The 21,113-nt window shown below is 40.0% G+C and overlaps 2 protein-coding genes across 4 annotated transcripts in view; both read left to right on the top strand.

The window, feature by feature from the left end:
* Positions 1-18,464, top strand: part of CRIM1 (cysteine rich transmembrane BMP regulator 1) — a 194,356-nt gene extending 175,892 nt beyond the window's left edge. For both annotated transcript variants that reach the window (XM_054194091.1, XM_054194090.1), the window contains 7 exons: positions 819-1,028; positions 6,202-6,417; positions 8,122-8,343; positions 11,788-11,982; positions 12,796-12,918; positions 14,345-14,532; positions 15,549-18,464. In XM_054194091.1, coding sequence (XP_054050066.1) covers positions 819-1,028; positions 6,202-6,417; positions 8,122-8,343; positions 11,788-11,982; positions 12,796-12,918; positions 14,345-14,532; positions 15,549-15,725 — 1,331 coding nt within the window. In that variant the 3' untranslated portion in view covers positions 15,726-18,464. The remainder of the gene's footprint in view (positions 1-818; positions 1,029-6,201; positions 6,418-8,121; positions 8,344-11,787; positions 11,983-12,795; positions 12,919-14,344; positions 14,533-15,548) is intronic.
* Positions 18,465-20,557: 2,093 nt separating this feature from the next.
* FEZ2 (fasciculation and elongation protein zeta 2) overlaps positions 20,558-21,113 on the top strand; it is a 30,995-nt gene continuing 30,439 nt past the window's right edge. Inside the window, exon 1 of one of the 2 annotated variants that reach the window (XM_054194859.1) lies at positions 20,558-20,860. In XM_054194859.1, the coding sequence (XP_054050834.1) occupies positions 20,625-20,860 (236 nt within the window). In that variant the 5' untranslated portion in view covers positions 20,558-20,624. The remainder of the gene's footprint in view (positions 20,861-21,113) is intronic. The other variant, XM_054194860.1, reaches the window with a different exon arrangement.

The raw sequence follows: 21,113 nt of genomic DNA, 5'->3' as shown, positions 1-21,113 counted from the left end.
ATAATGATGTGGGTGAGGGAGTGTTGGGCTCTAAATTCACTCTGCTGATTAACAAAGAATACACTGAGGCTGAATCCTGCAGCACTTAAATACCTCTGAAGATAAAAATGAGACTTTATCCTCCCTAGACCAACTGCTTGCGTGTTCTGGCTGAGTGCAAGTAATGCAGCAGTCCAAGCCCCTCTATTCTCATCTCAGGAAAAGCTAGGAATGAGGAATAAAATTGTCAGAGCCATTTTCTTCCAAACATCTCATTTATCATAGTAATGTAAACAAATAATTTCTCATGGGTGTTTTATGAAATATTTTCAGCATGACCCTGTTAGAACTTGCTTGTAATTCTTTGTCATTCGCGATATAAGACCATCCTTAGCTCTTGTAAATGCTTTTATATTCTACTTGCTATCAGATACTAACATTATAGATAATCTAATACCCTGTAATATTTAAATATTTCATTTTAGATATGCTTCATGCTTTCTATTTACATCTATTGCATTTCTCATTTTTCTTATATTATTTAGCCAGTGCTGCATTTCTGTATGATTAAAAACAGTATAGGTGCAACAGAAAGAAGTGATTATATTTTTCCAAGGAAATACATTCTGCTACATGCTACTATGCCCTTCAGTATACCTTTTAATTGTTTCATCTGTGTGTTTACTTTATTTCTAAGTGTCAATGATAGAATTATTATTCACTTGGTCTCACATGTGCTTTAAAAATAAATGCAACCCTGGTATGAAGTTGGTGTGGGGTTTTTTCCCTAAGCCACACATGCTTATCAGGACATTTTGTTTTCCTTTCATTTTGTGCAGAGGCCACTGCTTCTCTTATGCCTCCCGTTAAAACGGGCTCTTGCCTGTCAATGGATGGGCGCCGACACGAGAACGAGGAGAGCTGGCACGATGGCTGCAGGGAATGTTACTGTCACAATGGACGGGAAATGTGTGCCTTGATCACCTGCCCCGTTCCTAATTGCGGCAACCCAACCATACATCCAGGGCAGTGTTGCCCGTCGTGTCCAGGTAACGTGCTTTCTTCTGGTTGCTTTGTAAATGGGTTTCATTTCACATGTGTTCTGTTCCCTAATGCGTGAAAATAATCTCATGCATCATTCAGTAATAGGTATATATGAAGGTTTCTGCGCCCAAATATAACATGATGAGTGGCTTTCATTAAGATCTTGGATGTGAAAGACGGGAACTTTAAACAAGCATTTGCATGTTGTGGGTCCTAACATGTTAATCTTTGACACATTGAAATCTTTAAACTAGAAAAAGTTTCTAGTCTATATTAGGTAACACAGCAAATTCATTTTATTTTTTTTTACCTATAATAGCAAATAATATAATAAGCCATTACATTTTATTTTTTTCTTATTTGAAGTGGAGTTTTATTAAAATTCATCTCCTGATCTGTGTTTCATAACCCCTCAAAGGACTACACATTTGAACAGATGTCTTAAGTAATTGAACATTATGGTTCTGTGTTCTGAGGGAAGACTTCTGTGCCACCAGCAGTAGAAGATTTTTTTTTTTAATGCTTTTGGTGGGAAGGCCAAGTACAATTAATGTTGCATTCCAATACAATTTTAATAATAAGCGTTAATATGAAAAACATCTATGAAAGATGGTGGAGTGTGGGCAGAGTAAGATAATGTCCTCTGTCTTCAGAATGGTTCCTATAATATTTTGTGTGCTAAATAGATTAATTTGTAATGCAGTGATATTGTCTACGATTTCATTGGAATTCATGTTAACAAGTAGGAACAATGAGGCTCGTGATACTACTGTAAATATCAAAACAGTAAGACAGCACTGGCAGGATATAAGCAACTACAAACTGTTTCAAATTCTTTGTAAAGAACAGGAAATCCTAGAGGCGAAATAAGCAGCCAGTCCTCTTTCTGAAAGTGACAGAGAAGAGTGAATCCTCCATAGGACCTAAGATAATCCATCTCTTTAGATTGTGTAGACAAATGGTGATCTCCAATCCAGTTCACACCTTGTGGTAACTGGAAAAACATAGGCCCCAAAAAGATGTGAGACTCCAAAAGGTCTGTCTCCCTTTCTCAGCCTGCACCTCTCTCCTCCTCTTAGTATCAAGACTGGGCACTGTGGTTCCATGGCCAGCCGTGGTGTTGCTTTCAGCACCGGCTTTCATAGAGCCAGAGCTATTTTCAATACTAAGTAATTTAGCAGGCATTAATGAGACTGAGCTCTTCGTCCTTAGCATCTTAGTAATGACAACCATTAATGAAATTTTTAGCTGAGATAGAAGCACTAAGGAGGATGCTCCCACCAACTATGCACACTAGGGGAACAATCCTTCGCTCACTTCCTTCTCTTCCATTATCAAGTATCTGGCTAGTCAGACAGGGAATTTAAAAATCATAAGATTTTTAAAGGGAACCTTAGTGTTTTATCAGCTTGGAGCACATTTTTTTTGCCACAGCAGTATGCAGTGTTGGTCCATATACATCCCATCGGGTATTGTCATTCTTTCCTCCAGCTGCCCGTGCGCGCACACACATTCACAGTCTGTCCTAAATAGTACAGTTCTCTCCCCTATGAAACCTCAGTCTGGCAAAAAAATAAAGTTAAATTAAGACGACAACAACAAAACGATCCAGTTGTGAATATTGTTCCAGGCGGAGCAGCCAATCAACAAATAATAAATACAGAATATCGTATTCCTAAAGTCATGTCGCTGGACAGGGATGTTATTTTCCACTTGCGCTAGCTGGAATTCAGGGCTGCACAGAACTGTTGGAACACCTGCAGTACTCACTCACCTTTTCATAGTGATTTGTGTGTTATTGTAGGGGATGGTGTTCTTCATATGGATGGGGACAGGTTAGCATGTCAGTCTTGTGTTAGGTAAACATTCAAGATTCAAAACTTAAAATGTAGGATGGTTGTTCCTGTTCCAGCAATTCTGTTGTTAGGTGCCCAAGGCTCATTCCTGATTTCACCCTTCTATCAGCATACTTGTGCCTATTGATTTACCTAACACACGCGGAACACCTCAGAGCATTCAAAGAAGAGTAGTATTAATTTTGGTCTTTCGGCAGCACCGGTGGCTAGTTACTTTGTGTACGGAGAATGAGTTTGGGTAAATCCATTCATACGCCTGATGTTCAGTTTGTGGAAGAAAGATCAGTATGAGATTAGCGGTACCAACTTCTCACGCTTATACGTTCCTTGTGGATGCGATCAGTGTTTGATTCTGAGCACCAGCAGCGTCGGTCTCTTGTATAAAATAGCAGTTTCCTACCCAGTAGCGTCTGTTCCTTTGAGATATAGTGCCTGCGTGGGTTTCTCTGTCTGACGTCTTTCCTGCTTTCAAGGTACTAGGCACCTAGCCGCTGTGTTAGCAAAGTCATACTCGGTGTAAACTCTTACGATGCTAGGGCAGACACACCTTTTTTTTTTAAAGTGATTGCATATGTAAGTGTGTGAATTAGTATGGCCAGATTAGTCCTAGTGTGGTTTTGTTTTCCCTCACTGAGATTTTATATTTGTTAAAAACGGACTTCTGATCTTATTTTGCAATATATCGATTGTCCACTGATGCTGTTATATAAATATCATGGCTTTCAGTAGATAGGAAAGCAGTTTGGAATTGTGAGGCTGTGAGGACGTCAATCAAATGTGTCTGGCATAAGGATATTGAAATAATTAGAAATCCTGATGTGCCCAGTTTTGAATAGCCCTGTTAACCTATCAACAGGGAAGTGTCAGCTCTCAGAGCTCACTTTTCAGACTGAAAAAAAAAGTGGTTGTGTTCAATTCCACATTTAGTTAGTTTTCAACAGAGTGAGATATACCTCGAGTGCGACAACATTCCTTATGACCGTGTTTCTATATATTAAGAGGGTTTAAGTGGATTGGCGCAGTGCTTGTGAAATGGTCCAGGTTGCCTGTAAGATTTAGAAAGCCATTAACTGCTGGAGTTTTGCAGAACTGTGCTATCCAGAAAGTGTGTATTTGTTTGGCTAGTTGCTCCTTCAGGAATAGATTAGTTGTATATTTGTGGCAATTCAGTTGCAGGGATATATCAAAATCAGTGCTGCTAAGGGAGCAGTACGCAACACCGTATGTACAGCAGTACTATCTGGTTATGCTTTTCTGATGATGAGCCGTTTATGAGCTGCAGTAAAACAGTGACTTTGCAGAGAACTAAATGCAAAGGAGGTGACTCAGAAAATTTCCAGAAAATTATTAGTATTGCATTTGCCATGGTGAGTTCGGATGCCATTGAATAAAATGTAATCTGTTGTTCCAGCTGAAATAAATACCAAATAGCGACAAGGCAGCAGAGCAGCTGTATCACTTCAGGTAAATGCTACTGAATCACATATGTGTTTCATAAATGTAAGCAATAGGAAAAGCATAGAAAAGCATAGCATAAGCAACTCGGTTAAAGATAAAATAATTCCCTGAAAGAAGAAATGCATAAGTGCTTTGTCAAGAAACTAAGATGGGCCAGAGTCAGGTTCCTTGAGTTCTACTGATCATTCTCTGGAAATAAAAACAACTAATTGAGTGGTGTGGCAATTCTGTGTTGCAGCGTCATAGAGCAAAGGGCACAAACGCCGTTCTCCAGACAGGTAACAGCAGTGCTATAAACGTGAAGAGAAGCACATGTACTTTGTGAGCCTTGGCCTGCCTAAATGACTAGAGGGGCTGCTATTCATTTAATTTTTCTGGCCTTAACCAAGTTATTTGGATTAGGATGATGTTCCCAGTAAGCATCTTTATAATTAAGTAGAAGAGAGGGACCTTCAGAAAGTGGTTTAGAGATGTAGAGTCATTACCTGGAACTCACTTTCTCTTCCCCTCCATTCGTAGCACAGGAAAGCTGAGGCAGCTCAGTGCTTAACGTAGACACCGCACTTAGTTGTCTCGTGTTAGAGGGGTTGAATTCAGGCTGAAGGACAACATCACTTATAAGCCTGAAGCTTCATGTTGCAGCATGGAACTTTCAAACGCATGGCTTCTGTGGTTGACTGAAACACGCTGTGTGAGGCATCTCGATTCCTATACACAGTGCGGGGAAAAAGCTGGTGGGCTCACTCCGGGTCCAAAGCAATCATCATGGTAAGCTGGCAACTATTACTGCCCTTATTGCCCCTTAGGTGGGGGTGGGCTCCAAAGCGTTTTAAGCAAGCTATGAGGATGCAGCTCGTGGCATAGCCTTTTCTTGATGGTAAGTGCTTAAACCCTTTGAAAGTGCAGGACAGGTTTCTTGTTTCTTTTAAAACACCAAGAGGCAGAGAGAGTTCCCCCATGTTTTTAATACCCCAGTGGCTGGAGGACACTCAAGCTGAAAAAGGGAAACAGTTTCAGTTCCTTTCTTAACTTGAAGGAGGTCAAATCTATTCTCTAAACTGCCTGGGTTAGAGGCTGGGTGAGTCTTTTAGTCAGGGCTGTAGAAGTAATGCAATTAGTTGTTTGAAAAGGTATTAAGGTTCGTTTGGTGAGATACAGTCACTATAAATATATGTCTACACACTGCAGCATCTCCTTGGGTCCAGTTTTTACTTCAAAGGCTGCACATAATTATTTCTATTTATTTATTTTTTAATGGAACAAAGTGATGAAGCGCTTCCACCGGTGTTAAGTGCTTATATGTTTTTAGGGGCTTGGGTGGTAGATTCTGTGTTTTTCTTTTTCTTTTGTGGGTTTTTGTTTGTTTGTTTTTTCTGGCACTAAATGGTACAGACACGTATCACTCAGAAAACTTAAAAAGCAGGCAGTTGAATCCGGGCCTCCTAAATCCCAGACAAGAAGTATATTTATCCATCCTTTCAGGAATTGCACTGCTGCTAATATTTAGCAGTTAAGAAACTGTCCAATCAGTATAATTTTCCAGAAAATTACAGTTGTCTCTTGGAATTCCTACATCACAGGTTGGTTTGATTTTTTCTGAAATTACAAGAATGCTTGAAGTAATCTGTGATTTATACACACTAGTATTTATTCAGACTGATTCTCAAATTGTTTCTTGTTTATATTTTTCCCACTTTCCCTGAAGTGGCATAAAGTAGAAAGAGCTTCATTAAGAATATATTTATAGATGGGTTTGTTGTTCCTAATATTTTCAATAACAACATAAATTATTAATCTTGCATACATTTGTTAATCATTAGAGTCACAGTTGGTTTTGCCTGTCTTACAATTCTGTTTTTCCCAGATGAAATAATTGTGCAGAAGCCGGAGCTCACCAGTCCATCGATCTGTCATGCTCCTGGTGGGGAATACTTTGTAGAAGGAGAGACATGGAATATTGATTCCTGCACACAATGTACATGCCACAGTGGACGCGTCCTGTGTGAGACTGAAGTCTGTCCCCCTCTTCTCTGTCAAAACCCCACCCGCACACAGGACTCCTGCTGTCCGCAGTGCCCAGGTATATACAGACAATCAAGAGTCCCTTCTTGATCTGAGAATGTATGATGTGAATATTGAATGTTTCAGTATGTGCACAGGTGGCTGTTGCGGTATTCTCTTCTTCAGCGGTGTGGAGTGAGGGTCTGCAGTCCTCTATTTCAACTGCAAAACCTCACTGTGTGCAAGAGATACCTTATATGTTGTGGCCCTGGAGTTTGAATGCCTGCTTTGAAGGAAACCTAATAACGTAAGGGGTGCATGAGTACCAGAATCCTTAGTTGGAAGGTTTATGAAATAAGCACTGGCTCATTTATGGAAACATGCAGGATTAGAGAAACTTCGAAAGCAGTCAAAGTGCTAGGTAGATACAGGCCTGTTTCTTTTCCTTTCTACATGCCTTGGTTTCTATGAACCTTTTTATCACTATCTTATCTATTTGCGATTTGTTCTCAAAAATACTTCTGTTTGCTTTTACCTTCACCTGTTATGATTTGAGAGTGACTTGAAGACAACTGAGTAATATCAAAGCATTCCAGCCCAGCAGGTGTGTCAGATTCCTCCTAAACTGCCTCACACTGTCAAGAAGGTAACAGGATTTGCTTTCCCCCGGGGAAAGAGATGCAATTATGAATGAATGTGAATTGCTATTTTACATAGCAAATGGGGGAGTTCATTGCAGTTAAATTTATTCCAAACCTGTGAATTGTACGTAAACTCACTGAGAAAACGTTTGTCTTTATTAAAACAGAATCTAAAAATTTTACTATAGAAAAAAAAAAAGGTTTTGCCATTTCTTCTACAGGGTGTTTGTTGGGGTTTTGGGTGCATTGTTGTGGTTTTTTTTTTTCCTGACAAAATATTTTCAGTGAAAAAGCTAGCCAGTTCTCCTGACTTCCATTTTTCTCATTATTAGTAACAGGGGAACATTAATGTTGCTTAACTTCAAAATACTGTTTGGAGGAGCTAATCTTTCCTCACTGGCTAAATAAAAAGCTTACTCTCATAACTTAACGCAGTTAGGTTAAGAACCTGATCTGAGTCCCCTTATGAATCTTTTTTTTTCCCCTCTCCTTTTCTTCTCTGCACATACAGTCATATTTCTTGATCCATAATGTCTGTTAAGATAGAGCTTCATTGCAGAAATATGTCTCCCCCATGTGCCGGCATGAAAATTAAAGCAGACCCACTGGCATCAAACTGAAGCCCTATCAAGTTCCATTTGTTTCTTAACAGCTTATAATTAGCTCAAATAAGTCTACTAGCGAAGGCAACAGCAGCGTAATAGCTTTTCACTTTGCATCATTCAAGGATATGAACTCACATGGCAGAAGCTGGGATTCAAGTCTTAGATTTAAAATTTAGTCTCTCTGATTTGAGGTGAATTCCTATATACCATTCAGTTCAGAGCATTCAGAGTGGCTTTCTCAGGGGTTGCTTCTGATGGTGATTGTTTTTCACTTTGCTGTCCTTTTTTCTCTTTTTTTTTTTTTTTTGAGTAAACTCAATGAAGGTCTGCATAAACTTTGTTCTAGAGCACATTATGAGATCCACATCATATGTAAGGACCAAATAGGTATATGGCTCTGTCTTTCTAGTTCTGCTGCAGTAGTGAGCCAATGTGTTACAACCCCATTGTGTTCTTCAGGGGTGAACGCTCTTTTGAGGAAATATGAGAGAAGTTAGCTACTGTAAGTTAAATAACTTACTCTGCTTATATTTACAGATGAGCCTCTTCAGCCCTCTTCATCAAGCAATGAGAGCATGCCCAGTTATTGCAAAAATGATGAAGGAGATATTTTTCTGACAGCTGAGTCCTGGAAGCCCAATGTCTGCACTAGCTGCATTTGCATGGATGGTGTGATTAGGTGCTACTCTGAGTCCTGCCCACCGGTATCCTGCGAGAGACCTGTTTTGAGAAAGGGACAATGTTGTCCTTACTGTATTGGTGAGCAAATAAAAATAGTTGATAACTTGCTTCTTGTGAATTCCTTCTTGTGAATAAGAAGTTTTATTTCCAAATTGAAATACGTTTTCCCTGTTTTGCGGAGACGCAGTTTGTGCCTCTGTTGAATTGGAGAGTGAAATCTGCATAGGGAGCTTTGAGGATCGTGATTTGTGGTTTTGAGGTAGAAGTGCAGGAAGATAGAAGTGTAATTTGCCTACAAACTTCAGAGGACATCCTCCTGAAAACTTGGTAATATACCAAGTTCTTTTGCCCTTGGAACCCTATTTAGATTCCTGATGAGAATATTTGGAGGGGAAAGTACTATGTTAGCCTGTCACTACTTTCTCGTTATGGTTTGCGTACAAAATGGGGAGGATTTAAAGTTTCTTTGCCAACTGTCTGCAGGCTTTTCTTCAGTGATTGACTTTGCAACCGTAACTATCATTGTAATCCAGAATACATTTTAACATTAAACAAAATACAGAATGTATGCGGAGCTGGGCAATCAAACCAGTAGAGTCAGAACTTGAGCCTTAGTACTGTACTAGAGAATTCTTTAGGTCAAGGAAGGGATGCACCACAGGGAGCAGTGCCATGAACTAAAAAATGAGACCCTCTAGAACTTCGTGCTTACACCTTGAATATCAGGTTTGCAAATATATACATGCAACATGTAGATGCGGCTTTCATTAATTTACTTTGAATCCCATATAGTTGCACAATATTGCAAATACTTAAATATGTGAGCTGTAAAAAATTAATGAGGTTTTTTTAGTAGCAACTGCTCTGCAATATGAAATACAGAATTCAGATTTTAACTAGTGTTCAGATATGAAGACTTTCAATGACGATACATTTTATTAATCTAAGCTGTACTATCTTGACAGTATGTTTTGTGGTCTAAATAACTGAAATTCATGGAGACTTACTTTTTTAACCGTGTCTATGAACTATATACTCTTGCCTGTAAGAGGTGTAAGGTCATGCACTTAATTTTCCTGGTTCATACTGTTTTACTCTTAATTTCTGTGAAGCACATCTTTACACAGGTTCTTCCTTATATAGTTCCCATAATAGTTGATAAAATGTTTAGTAAGCAAACTTTGTGGAAACAGGCCTTCTTCATTTATTGGAGTTTCAAACACTATGCAGGGTTTTAGCACTGTATTTTATTTTCTTTCTGGATCCAGATCTGGTTAATGCCTAACAACTTAGTATAGATTCAAATTCAAAATTTTACAGGCTTTGGAGGCTTTGTTTTTTGTCCAACTCCTCAAATTCATCCTGTGTGTTCAACATTCTTCATTCTCATGCAAAGAAAGATTACTTTGGAACAATAACCTTCTACTTTAGAAAGGATAAAGTGATATCTATTTGATTAGAGACAAGATTAGTCTTCTGCGGAAAACGGAGCAATGACTGTTTGTTTGTTTACCAGATGAGATTGATTTACTGGTGCAGCTAGAGGAAATTTGAGAGAAGGCGGGTAGGGCTAGACACGGTATTCTAAACTGCATTTTTGTATGCGGGTTTCTTTCTGCTAGTCTCTTGTGTTTCCACTGTCCTTGAGTGCTTGTTCGTGTTGTGGCCTCCATCTTCATCCTTGCATAGAGCTGGGCACCAAAACCTGAGATGCACAGAGGATAATACTTTCTTAGGACTTAAAAGTTTCCTCTCAAGGTTCCAAGTGCAACACTATTATGGTGATTTTACCCTTGTTCATTCTTCTAAAAAACATTTGCTGTATTAAATTGTGATGTGTTCTTTACCAACTTCCAAAAGCCTGAGCAAGTTAAAGTTGAGTTTTCCAGCCAGACCAGCTGCTGAGTTGAAGAAGCCGTCCTGAGCTGGGCAAGGTAGCACTTTGGGAGCAAATCAGCCCTGAGTACACAGAGAGTGCTCAGCTTTAGGTCTGCAGAGGTCATGAGCAGTAGAGGACCACTCAGGCTGTCTGCCTCAGCCTCTCCCCAGCCATATCTACTTTCCGACCAACACAGGGCTCCGCTGGCTCTATGTGCCAACATACATCTCATCTATGGAAGAACCTGACGTGCTTTCTGCAGCTTGCAGCCACCTTTTCCTCCCACTATTCCTTTTCCTCATCCACCCCGTATTCACTTACGAAATCTTCTACTTGGAGAGGTTGAGACCTGTACTTACAGCCATGGAAGCCATGGGATACACATACCAAGGACCTTTGGAACATTTGCACTTTTCAGATAATTCCATTAGTATTTTCACAATAGTACTTCTTGCTGGTCTCCTTTTGCATTTGAATTTACTCTGTCCAGGTCTGTTGCACTGGTCTGCTGACTGCTAACCTTGTTATTCCGGATGGTGTCAGTCTATTGTGTTGTCACTAATTAAAAGCTGTACTGATGGCTAAATTATTTAATAAGGCTTTTTGTTTATATTTGGGAGGTAATTCTAACCTGGATGTGTTTAAGACTCGTTTAGATGTGGTGTTAAGGGATATGGTGTAAGGGAGAACTTTGTAGAGTGGAGATGATGGTTGGACTCGATGATCCCAAGGGTCTTTTCCAACCTAAATGATTCTATGATTCTAACTGACGTATATAAATATGTAATCTCTGTGAATGTTAAACCAGTATTTCTCTGACAGTTTAAGAAGTTATTTTGTGACTTCAGTCTGTTATCTCACACATATGCTTAATATTCAAATTCACGTCATCAGCAGGTTTCATCATAATTTCTGCCTCTAAGAAAAAAAGGTATGATGCAGCATAAAAAAAAATGATGTATTGAATGCTTAGGCAGAAAGGGTAGTGATTCTTTTAAGTGTTTTCCCAAGACCTACTTGCTTCATCAAGTCCAGGTCCTTATCACGTACTCTGTCAAAGTCTATCTGAGAAGTTGTTAGTTATACAGCTCTCGATCTCTGGGAAAGGTGTTCGGGAACCTCACTTTTTTTCTGAGGGATAAGATCACATCAATTTCCAATTTACGTAATAGTAACCATGAAAAAATGTACTGAGTTTGGTTATTGCCCTTTTCCTGGGGTTTTCCATTGATGCAATTACAGGGAATGATCAGATCCTCTTTGGATCTTTTTTTATCATAATAGCCTGAGCGTTTCTGGTTATGTCACCTGAGAGTTGCTTCATTCTTCTTGGCATCCAGCCTAATCTTTCTTCATGATTTTCACAGCACTTTTGATATCATTTCATTTTCCAGTCATCTGTCCTCTAGCCTCTTGCATGAGGAAAATAAGAAGAAGCTGTTGTGGGCTAATTATGTACTTCATAAGGAAGCAGAAATTACACCTTTTTTTAAAAGATTTTCCAGAAGATGTGGAGAGGGTCTTTTATTACAGCTGGGATTTCTTTGTAGCTATTGTTTCACTTTTGTGCTTGGAGAGGAAATCAGACTTGTGTGTAATTGACCATTACCGCGTGATCACACCACTCTGTTTTCTTTCAACAGAAGATACGGTTCCAAAGAAAGTGGTCTGCCACTTCAATGGAAAAACCTACGCAGATGAGGAACGCTGGGACATTGACAGCTGCACGCACTGCTACTGCCTGCAGGGTCAGACCCTCTGCTCCACTGTCAGCTGCCCACCCCTCCCTTGTGCCGAACCCATCAACGTGGAGGGAAGCTGCTGTCCCATGTGTCCAGGTAATGTGGCAGCACAACTCAGATTATTGTAATGCTGGTTTTCCAGCACTGATGATAAAGTTTTTTTAATTGGTTTTTGAACGTCAGTCCATGTTTGGACAGTGTCAAGGAGACAACAGACCTTTAGACTTCAGGAAAATGAATGTTCTTAACAGCTAGGCATATTGTGCAAATATATAGTTTGAATTGTACTTATTCTGAGAACTGTGAACTCAAAAATTAGTTGCTTGTCCCTGCTCTGTCCTTTCACAAGGTTATGGAAATACATTAGTGAAGTAGGAAAATGAATATTCTTACATTTCTGTGGATTATGTCAGTGATTAACTTTTATGTCTTTTCCAAGTCTCTTCGTTACTTTTCAACTATTGCATTTCTTTATTTATCATTTTAACTTGGCTTAAAAGTAATATGAAATTTTCTTAGCTATTGACACAAGAGACATAACAATTGCAACTGGTTTTTAATGCTAGTCCTGACATACTTCTGCAGGAGTTGCTCATTTTAGTCAGCTGGTAACTACTTCCAACAGGACTACTGGGGAGATTCAGCAGTGCTCCCTCTTAAAATTCTCCTACTTTGAGGATTACAAAAAAAGGAAGGCAAAGAAACCAGCGGTGACTGTTTACGTATCAGCTGGCAAGATGTAGCCTTCCCTTGCTATTTTTCTTGTTTAGTATCACAAAATTCTGAAACAAAGGAAAGGATTCGTAGGACAAAGCACTGCAGATGGCGAACTATATTTTCTAAATTAAGAGCAGCCGTGAAAAGTTAAGCAGCCTGTAATTTGTGAAACACATTTATCTCATTTCACAGAGATGTACGTACCTGAACCTACTAACATCCCCATTGAGAAGACAAATCATCGAGGAGACATTGAACTAGAAGTACCAAACTGGCCAACACCAAGTGAAAATGACATCATCCACATTCACAGAGGTAAGATCTGATATAGACTGAGCTAACTGAGGTCTGTGTTTATTCCCCATGTTTTAATGCATCTACTTCTTCTATTCAGGTAGCATCTGTGTAACGCTTTGAAAAGGTGGTTATCTGATAATATTCTTCATTGCAGAACTCTTACGTGCATTTTGCTTTGAGTAAAGATGAGTCAGTCAATTAAATTATATTTATGGAATTTGGTCTCATTATCATTCCATCTTCAGCTTGGAAGAAACATCTGTGTTGATATGATGGAGTTCTATAAAACTAAGAATGCAATAAAATGATGAATGAGGAGTGATTCTGCAGAGTGTCTTTTCTGACACAAAAACTAGAAAGCAGGCTGTTGTCAGGCCACTGGAGTCGACAGACCTTCGTTTGATCCATTTGACATTCTTACATTGATAAACAAAACCAGGAAAACATGTACCACAACGTAACATATATCACAGACAAATGCAAGACAAAAATAAAATCACTTCTCAGGTACAGTGACACAGGACTAATAAAGATGTCTAAGGATGTAAATTCACCTTTTGTTTAAAACTGTGCGGAAATCATTTTTCAGAGGTAGAGGAAACACTCTATGTCAGAGGCTTTGTTAACCTTTTCTAATTGAAGGACTACCTATACTTGTATTTATATTTTTTTTTTTTTTAAATCCAAGCATGATCTCATAGCATACTATTGTTTGGTGGCTAGGAGAAAGGATACATGAAATGTAACTGCTTTACAAAATTGTAAGCTTACACTTTTTTAATTAGAGCTTTTTCATTCTCACAGGCATTAGTAGCTGGCTTGCAACTATCCTGGCTGGGGATTATAAACACACACTGCAAACTGTGTGGGAGTGTTGTATGTGTCACTGAAAATTACCATTCTTTGCAATTACATGCAAAATTTGCTACAGTCTACTAGACTGCCAGTGGTCTGTTTTCACCGGCTGAGTGGTGCAAGCATTGTAATATGTTCTCAACAAATGAGAGAACATACACATCATAATTGTCTTACCAGTTTTGGTTTTATTTTTTTAAAAAAGGGCTTTCATTGTAAGACTTCCAGGTTTTCCTCAGCATAGAGACACAGGCTGATTATTTTTTTACAAGTGGGAATTTGGTTGTGATCAGATAAGATGATGCAAACTCAGCTGAGCTAAGAGGCTATTGTAGACTTGCTTGTTATTGTGCTTTAGATTCCATCCTATTTCCTCTCTCTTTTGACAGCCTTTTCCTGGCTAATATAGTCACTATATGATACTACTTTTCAGTTGTTCTAATTTATTTGAATAAGGTGACATTTTGGGAGAGAAAGTCTAAATTCATGCGAGTAACAATAGCTGCAAGTGGGACTTTCATAATTACATTCTTCTTTATGGTCAAGGTCCATTTATAATTACGAACAAATGCTCACATTTGCCTTGCAGACATGAGTCATCTCCAGGGAGAGTACAGAAGCGGCAGTGGGCCTCACCCAAGTGAAGATGCGTCGGTTAGCTCTGTTGCCTTGGTGACAATTCCAATCACGATAGCGCTGTTACTGATCATCGTCCTTCTGCTTGTCAATCAGAAAAAGCAGTGGATTCCAGTGTCCTGCTACAAAGCTCCAACAAAGGTGCCCTGTTTATGTCTGTTTCCAGGCCTTCACTTTTTTGCAAAACAAGATTAACTAGCATATTGTGTAGGATGCAGTTGAGTTCACAGCATGTAAACGCTCTTAAATTATTTTCTCCTTATGTCTTAAACCATTTTATACCAGTCAGTCTGGTATTTATTTTGTCTCCTAAATGTTTTTTTTCACAATCAAACGAAAACATTTCCTGTTCCATGTAGTAGTGAGTTGTCAGTAGATAGGAATCAAGCTCAAGAAAAAAAAGTAAAAAAAAAAAATCCAACCGTGTATATGTGTAGCTAAATACAATACACTCAATTTTCTTTCATGCAGCCAAATTCTTAAGAGAATATTTTTGCTTACTTACATTTGCCTAAAACTAAATCCCCTGTTCTACGTTTATAAGCAAGTAAGAACAACTCTTCCAAGTTGCCACATCAACACTGGCATCTCCACAACACACTGCTTTGCAAGGGTGTAAGGCCTAGCAAATACTAGATAAAAGGTTGATAATTTCCTAATTAAGGAAGTAATATATATATAAACCACCTTGGGAAGGAATATCAAAGGATCCCGTAGGACACCCCACTATAACTATATAACAGTGGAGATCTGTCCCATTCTCTTAGTGGAACTGCAGCCAGGAACCGAAACATTCTTGGAAATGATCAACAGTAAGAGGCTGTTAAAGTCTTGGGAACAAGCTGCTGCATATCCGGGGCAGCAAGGTTAAGCCCTTGTGTGGTGCTACACTAACAGAACAGTTTGACCAGTCCGTCTGGGATATGAGAATACCAGAGTTCCATTCAGAAGATGAAAAATGGTGATTGAGAAGAGCGTTGGTCTCTTATTGTGCCTGGCATAATAAACCTTTACCAAGTTTAGCAAAAGTCCAGTCTTTCATTGCCAATTTGATTTTGTTTTGAGCTTATGGACTTGAATCACAAAGCCTTTTTAATTATGTGTGGAATGCAATATTTTTTTTTAATTTACTCAATATTCCCTTTCTGTTTTAACAGCCTTCTTGCCTAAACAATCAACTGGTATACGTGGACTGCAAGAAAGGTACCATGGTCCAGGTGGACAGTTCTCAGAGGATGCTAAGAATTGCAGACCCAGATTCAAGATACAGTGGATTTTACAGCATGCAGAAACAGAACAACCTACAGGCAGATAATTTCTATCAAACAGTTTGAAGAATTGCACCCTTGCCAAGGATTTAAGAAAGAGAGAGAGAGAGAGACTAAGTCTGCTATTAAAATAAAACTAGAATTGTGCACTTGCTTAGTGGATTGTATTGGATTTGTGACTACATGTACAGCTCTAAGACCTTACTGGGATGAGCTCTGACTCCTGCAATGTGCCAGAAAAAGCATTCCCACTTTTCCTTGAGATAACTGACCAAGTGTTTTCTTAGAACCAAAGTTTTAAAACTTGTTAAGATGTATTTGCTTGTAACATAGCTATAGAGGTTTTTTGGGAGGGGGAATCAGGGGCTGGGGGTAGGCAATGAGGTAAGAGGAAGCTTCACAGAAGAAAAGCTGGTCATGCTTGGCTGGAGAAGAAAATGAATAAAGAATACCGCCGAGCAGCAGGATAGTGGTTTTTCTTGTTGCTCTGAAATTGCATCTGTTGCAGCAAAGCCTAACCCCAGGTGAAAAAAATATATGAAAAGGTCTGATTTTTTTTTTCCAGCTGTTGCTACAGTAATATACTCCTAGAACAGAATTTGTCACATCACGAGTGTGGTGTAGCTGCAAATATTTTTCTATATGATGAGAAGCTGCAGTAGTTAATGAAATAGCAAGGAAAAGGTTATAGCAGAAAATAAAGGGTGGGTTTATTAAGGATGTATAAAATTATACCTTGTGCTGCTTTTTGTTTTTATTTTTGTTTTCTTCAAAGCTGATTGGCTAGATTAGCCAGACTTTGGCAGAGTTAGCAAATGACTGAGGCCTAAGTAATTCCTGATATGAGCACTGGATCTTTTGACAGCAGTATTGAAGGAAGGAAGGAAAAGTCAAGAACACCATGCAGTTCCAGGGGCTTTTGTTTGTTTGTTTTGTCTGTTGTGGTTTCGTTTTGTTATTTTATATCAATCTCTGGTTGTTCATACAGGAGAAGGAAAAATATTTTTGTTGGACAAAGCTCTTGCTTACAAGAGAGTAAAAAAAAGAAAAAAGAGACTGTTTTAAGGTTGTTGTTTTGGTTTTTTTTCCTGTTGATGTTCTTATTTACTGGTATGCAGATTTAGAAACTACTTCCATGCTAGGAAGCTGCTTAATTTTAATTGTATATTACTCAAGCACCTTTTTTGAAGCTCAGAAAAAAAAAGGAGATCATGCTTCTTTAAACTTTAGCATTATAGGAATATTTATGTAAATATAATTATGCTAAAAACAACAAAAGTATTTGTATGTTTGTGTATATATATGTATATACAAATGCATGTAGGTATACATATGTATATATACGTGCATGTGTATATACAGTATACATATATATACTGTATATATAAAATGCTATGTATACAGTATATATTTTTTCTATTTTTTTTCTTGTTGAATGTATTTTTATCTGAGAGAGATTTTACCCAGAGCAGAAACAGATAAACAGGCATTCCATATCAATGCTTAATCGCTTGTGAGTTTAGGAAAGACAAGAAAAGAGCATCTCATTCTACCTACAGTTTGATTTGATTTGAAAGTGTTTGTGTGTGCGCGCGTGTGTGGGTGTGTGCACTCTTGTGTTTGCGTGTGTACAGTACGTGCACGATTATAGCAGTAAGCGTTGCTCTTGCTACTTGCTACATTTCAGGGTGTTTCTTATTTTTCTTTTCCTGCTTAGCCTTAAAAAGGCTTTTTAATGAATGCATTGGCTAGAGACACTGATGACAATATACATGCAGCACTAATCAGCTCCATAAAATAACACCATCGGCTCCTGGATTTTCTTTTTTGTTTTCTTTCTTTCCTTTTTTTTTTTTTTCAAACAATTGTTTGAAACAACTACTGGAATATTGTCCACATTAAGCTGGAAGTTTGTTGTAGCTTGCCTCATTTATAACTCTGACTGTATAATACAATGTTAACTTTCCAAACAGGTCTTGGCACTTTTATACTAATTACCCATTTGTGCATTGCCTTTTTTCTTTTACAAATGCTTGTCATAAGAGACACAGATACCCAGTATGCTTAATGTGAAAAGAAAATGTATTTTTTGTAAAGGAACTCTCAAGTATTGTTGTAAATACTTGGTCAGAGGTTGCTGAACTTTAAAACTGAAAAAAAAAACCTAATTTATTATTATAATGACCTAATTTATTAATCTGAAGATTAACAATTTTTTTGTTTTAGAATATCAAAAAGGTGTTCTAGCTGTTTGCATCAAAGAAAAAAATAGATGTATCATTAAGGGTCAACATTTTTTCTGCTTATGTAACTTCCGTTTCCAACCACCAATAAGAAAAAATGTAGTCTCCCCAGTGTTTTGTACTCAATCTGATATCGAAACAGATGTTTCTGTCCAGTTACTGCAAAGATTTTGTCAAGACAAAACATCCATTCCTTGCATAAGAGTAAGCAGTCTTTATCCAGAAATTGTAAATGCTTGCTTTTGTTTTACAATCAAGGCCATATTCTGAAAATATTAGCAGGATATAGGACATGGTGTAAAATGTTTTTTATTATTATTATTTTATTATTATTATTTTAAAGATATGATTTATCCTATGTGCTGTATCCATTACACTCTTTTACTTTGGTTCCTGTTGTGCTCTTGTAAGAGAAATGCAGATATAATTTTCTGAAAAATAGATGCATATGTGGCACTCGGAGTGCACTGCGGTTCAGCAGATTGCTTGTTTACTTTTTTAACTGTAAGGCGGTTTCTTGTAATTTGGCTCTTGGCAGCACAATAAAAAAATTTTAAACCTATTGATGTATGTTTTCTTAAATATTTGTATTTATTAGCTGCGCACAGGTCCTTGAGACATTAGTTTATAGCTTGCTATTATGGTGAGGTTTTTTTTTTCCCTGGGAGTAGGAATTCATATTATTATCCTGCTGACTTTAGATCAGAACAGTTCAGAACATACTGTGGGTAAAGAACAGTTTGCAGTTACAGAAAGTTCTGGGTTTTACACTAAAGAATTTTTACGTTAGAGGGATTTGTGGAATTCCAAGTAGTTTCAGCATTCAGTGAAGGTCCATCTCTCAAACGCAAAGGGAGGCCTTTGCCCTGCCATTGAGTCCATGTGGTCTAGTCATACCTGTCAGAAAGCCATAATGAATCATATGGGACTCTTAATAGATAGAGTCCTACAGAAAGTGTGAGCAATCAGAATTTGCACTTTGTGGACTTCGTGAGCCACAGATCACTTACTTATTAGCCTATGGGTTTTTTTCTTATATTAATTTGTATGTTAATGGACTTGATGTAAAGTGCTGGTATGTGACTTCCTGAGGCAAGTTTTTCAGCTTAACTGCTTGCTCTGTGGAAAAACTGCCTCCTTTTCTTTCTTTCAGCCTACCCTCTTGATGGTTTCATTTGATATCCCTGACTTCCTGCATTCAAAGCAGCAGTGGATCAGCATCTATATGCCACCCATTAATTTAGAGACCGCTATCTTTCCATTTTTTCCTGTGCTGAAAAGCCCAAGATATGATTCTCTGGCAGCTGTTCCACACCATCTGGCCAACCTTGCCATTCTTTGTACTGCCCATTCTGTTACATCCTTTTGAGATCAAGGGTAAAGGGACCAAAAGTGTCCACAAGGTTCAAACATAGTACACCCTGGATCAGGCATAATATTGGCTGTTTGGATTGTTGCTGGCCACTGAGTCAATGTTCTCAGAGCTAGCTGCAATAATCCAAAATGCCCAAGTAGTAATAGTTACTGCAAAGACCAAAAATGACTTTGACTAAGATAGATCAGTACTTTTGTGCAACCCTGTACATTTCTAGTAATTTCCTCTCCCTCAATAGTTACCTGTTCCGGCATTTTTGTTCCTTCCCAAGACTATGGCTATAGAGGACTATGTCTTCTAGAAAATCACCTTCAAATTCTGCCTGCAAACATTTTGCTTTCTCATCAGAATGGAACAGAAACCCTCATTGCACTATGTGTAAAACAATGTTGCATCCACATTTGAACACTCAAAGTAGTCCTGGCCTCCTTTGCCCTACACCCAGTGCCAGAAAGGATCATATTGGAATGCACATGTCTGCTAGGGTTTGTCAGCTTGAAAAAGCTATAGGTGAGTAGGATAGGACAAAAGTCTTTAAATTACCCCAGTGGCACACCGATGCTTAATAGGGAATGGATTTTCCACTCATTTTGTCTTTCCAAACATGAGGTAGGAAGTATGAAAAACCTACAGGAGGCTCAAACCAAATTCACTAAGTTAAGCAGGGAAAATTCCTGCTATGTACTTTGGCATATCAAAAGTTCATAGCGGCTTAAAAAAGTACTAGATTAAAAAAGCCCATCATAAGCTATTGAACATAAGGACATAATATAAAGATAGTGAAGGATGGGCACGGGGGTGACCATGCTACTAAAGAACCAAGTACCTCCACAACTTAAGTTTGTTAGGTGGCTGAATGGACAGAAAAATGACAGTCAAAAAGCCACCCATCCCTAGGTTACCAGGTTACAATTAAATTATTACAAATGCTCTTCCTTCCCCTTTCCTCTCCCCAGTGAGCTGCCTCACAAGCGGCTGCCTCAGGCCCTGTGGCTGCCGCCTCCCGTGTGCGGGAGGAAACCCAGTGAAGCGGCCAGAAGTGACGCTCGCCGGCCCTGCCAAGTCCTGCTCTCTCCCTGCCCCGCAAGCGGTGTCAGGGCCGGGCCACAGCCCCGGGGCCGCGCCGGCCACCTGCTTACCCGACCCGGGGCGGGCCCGGCCGAGTTTCCCTCAGCGCCAACGGCCGCCGGGCCCCGCCCGCTGCGGCCGTTGGGCGGCTCCGCGCCCGTCACGCGCCGCGCCGCGCCGCGCCCCGCCCCGCGAGCTGCGGGAAGCGGCGGGAGCGCGCAGCGCCGGGGGCCGTGGGCGGGGGCGCGCGGCACGGCGTCTCCAGCGGCGGCGGCGGCTATGGCGGCGGCGGCCTCCCAGCGAGACCCGGGGGACTGGCAAGACTTTTCGGGCTTCCAGCCCTCGGCGGGGAACGGCACTGAAGCTGCCCGCGACAAAGGCGGCTGGGGCGGCGGTGGGGATTTGGTGGCGAAGTTGTCCCTCTGTTTTGAGCCCCCGCAGGCCCGGTCTGGCGGCGGCGAGAGCCGCGTTCCGCTGCGGCCCCTCACGGAGCAGAGCGCCCTGCAGGACGACGAGTGAGTGCAGGCCCGGGGCCGGGGGGGAGGCAGGGAGAGGGAGCGGCGGTGGTTGGGCCCGGGGGAGGAGGCCTGGCCCGGCCTGAGGGGACGGCCGGGACCGGGGGCGGCGGGCGGAGCGGGCTCCGTGGGTCGCCAGCCCTGCCCGGCGACAGCGCTGCCCCTGGGCCTTCTGGCCAGGGCCGCCTTCTCGCTGGGTGCCAGCAGGGCTTGTGGGCTGCGGGAGGCGAAGCCTTTCCCCGCCCGCGGGGCC

Source organism: Rissa tridactyla, chromosome 3 (assembly GCF_028500815.1).
Source record: "Rissa tridactyla isolate bRisTri1 chromosome 3, bRisTri1.patW.cur.20221130, whole genome shotgun sequence".
NCBI lineage: Eukaryota > Metazoa > Chordata > Aves > Charadriiformes > Laridae > Rissa > Rissa tridactyla.
This window is presented reverse-complemented; position numbering and strand designations above follow the sequence as displayed.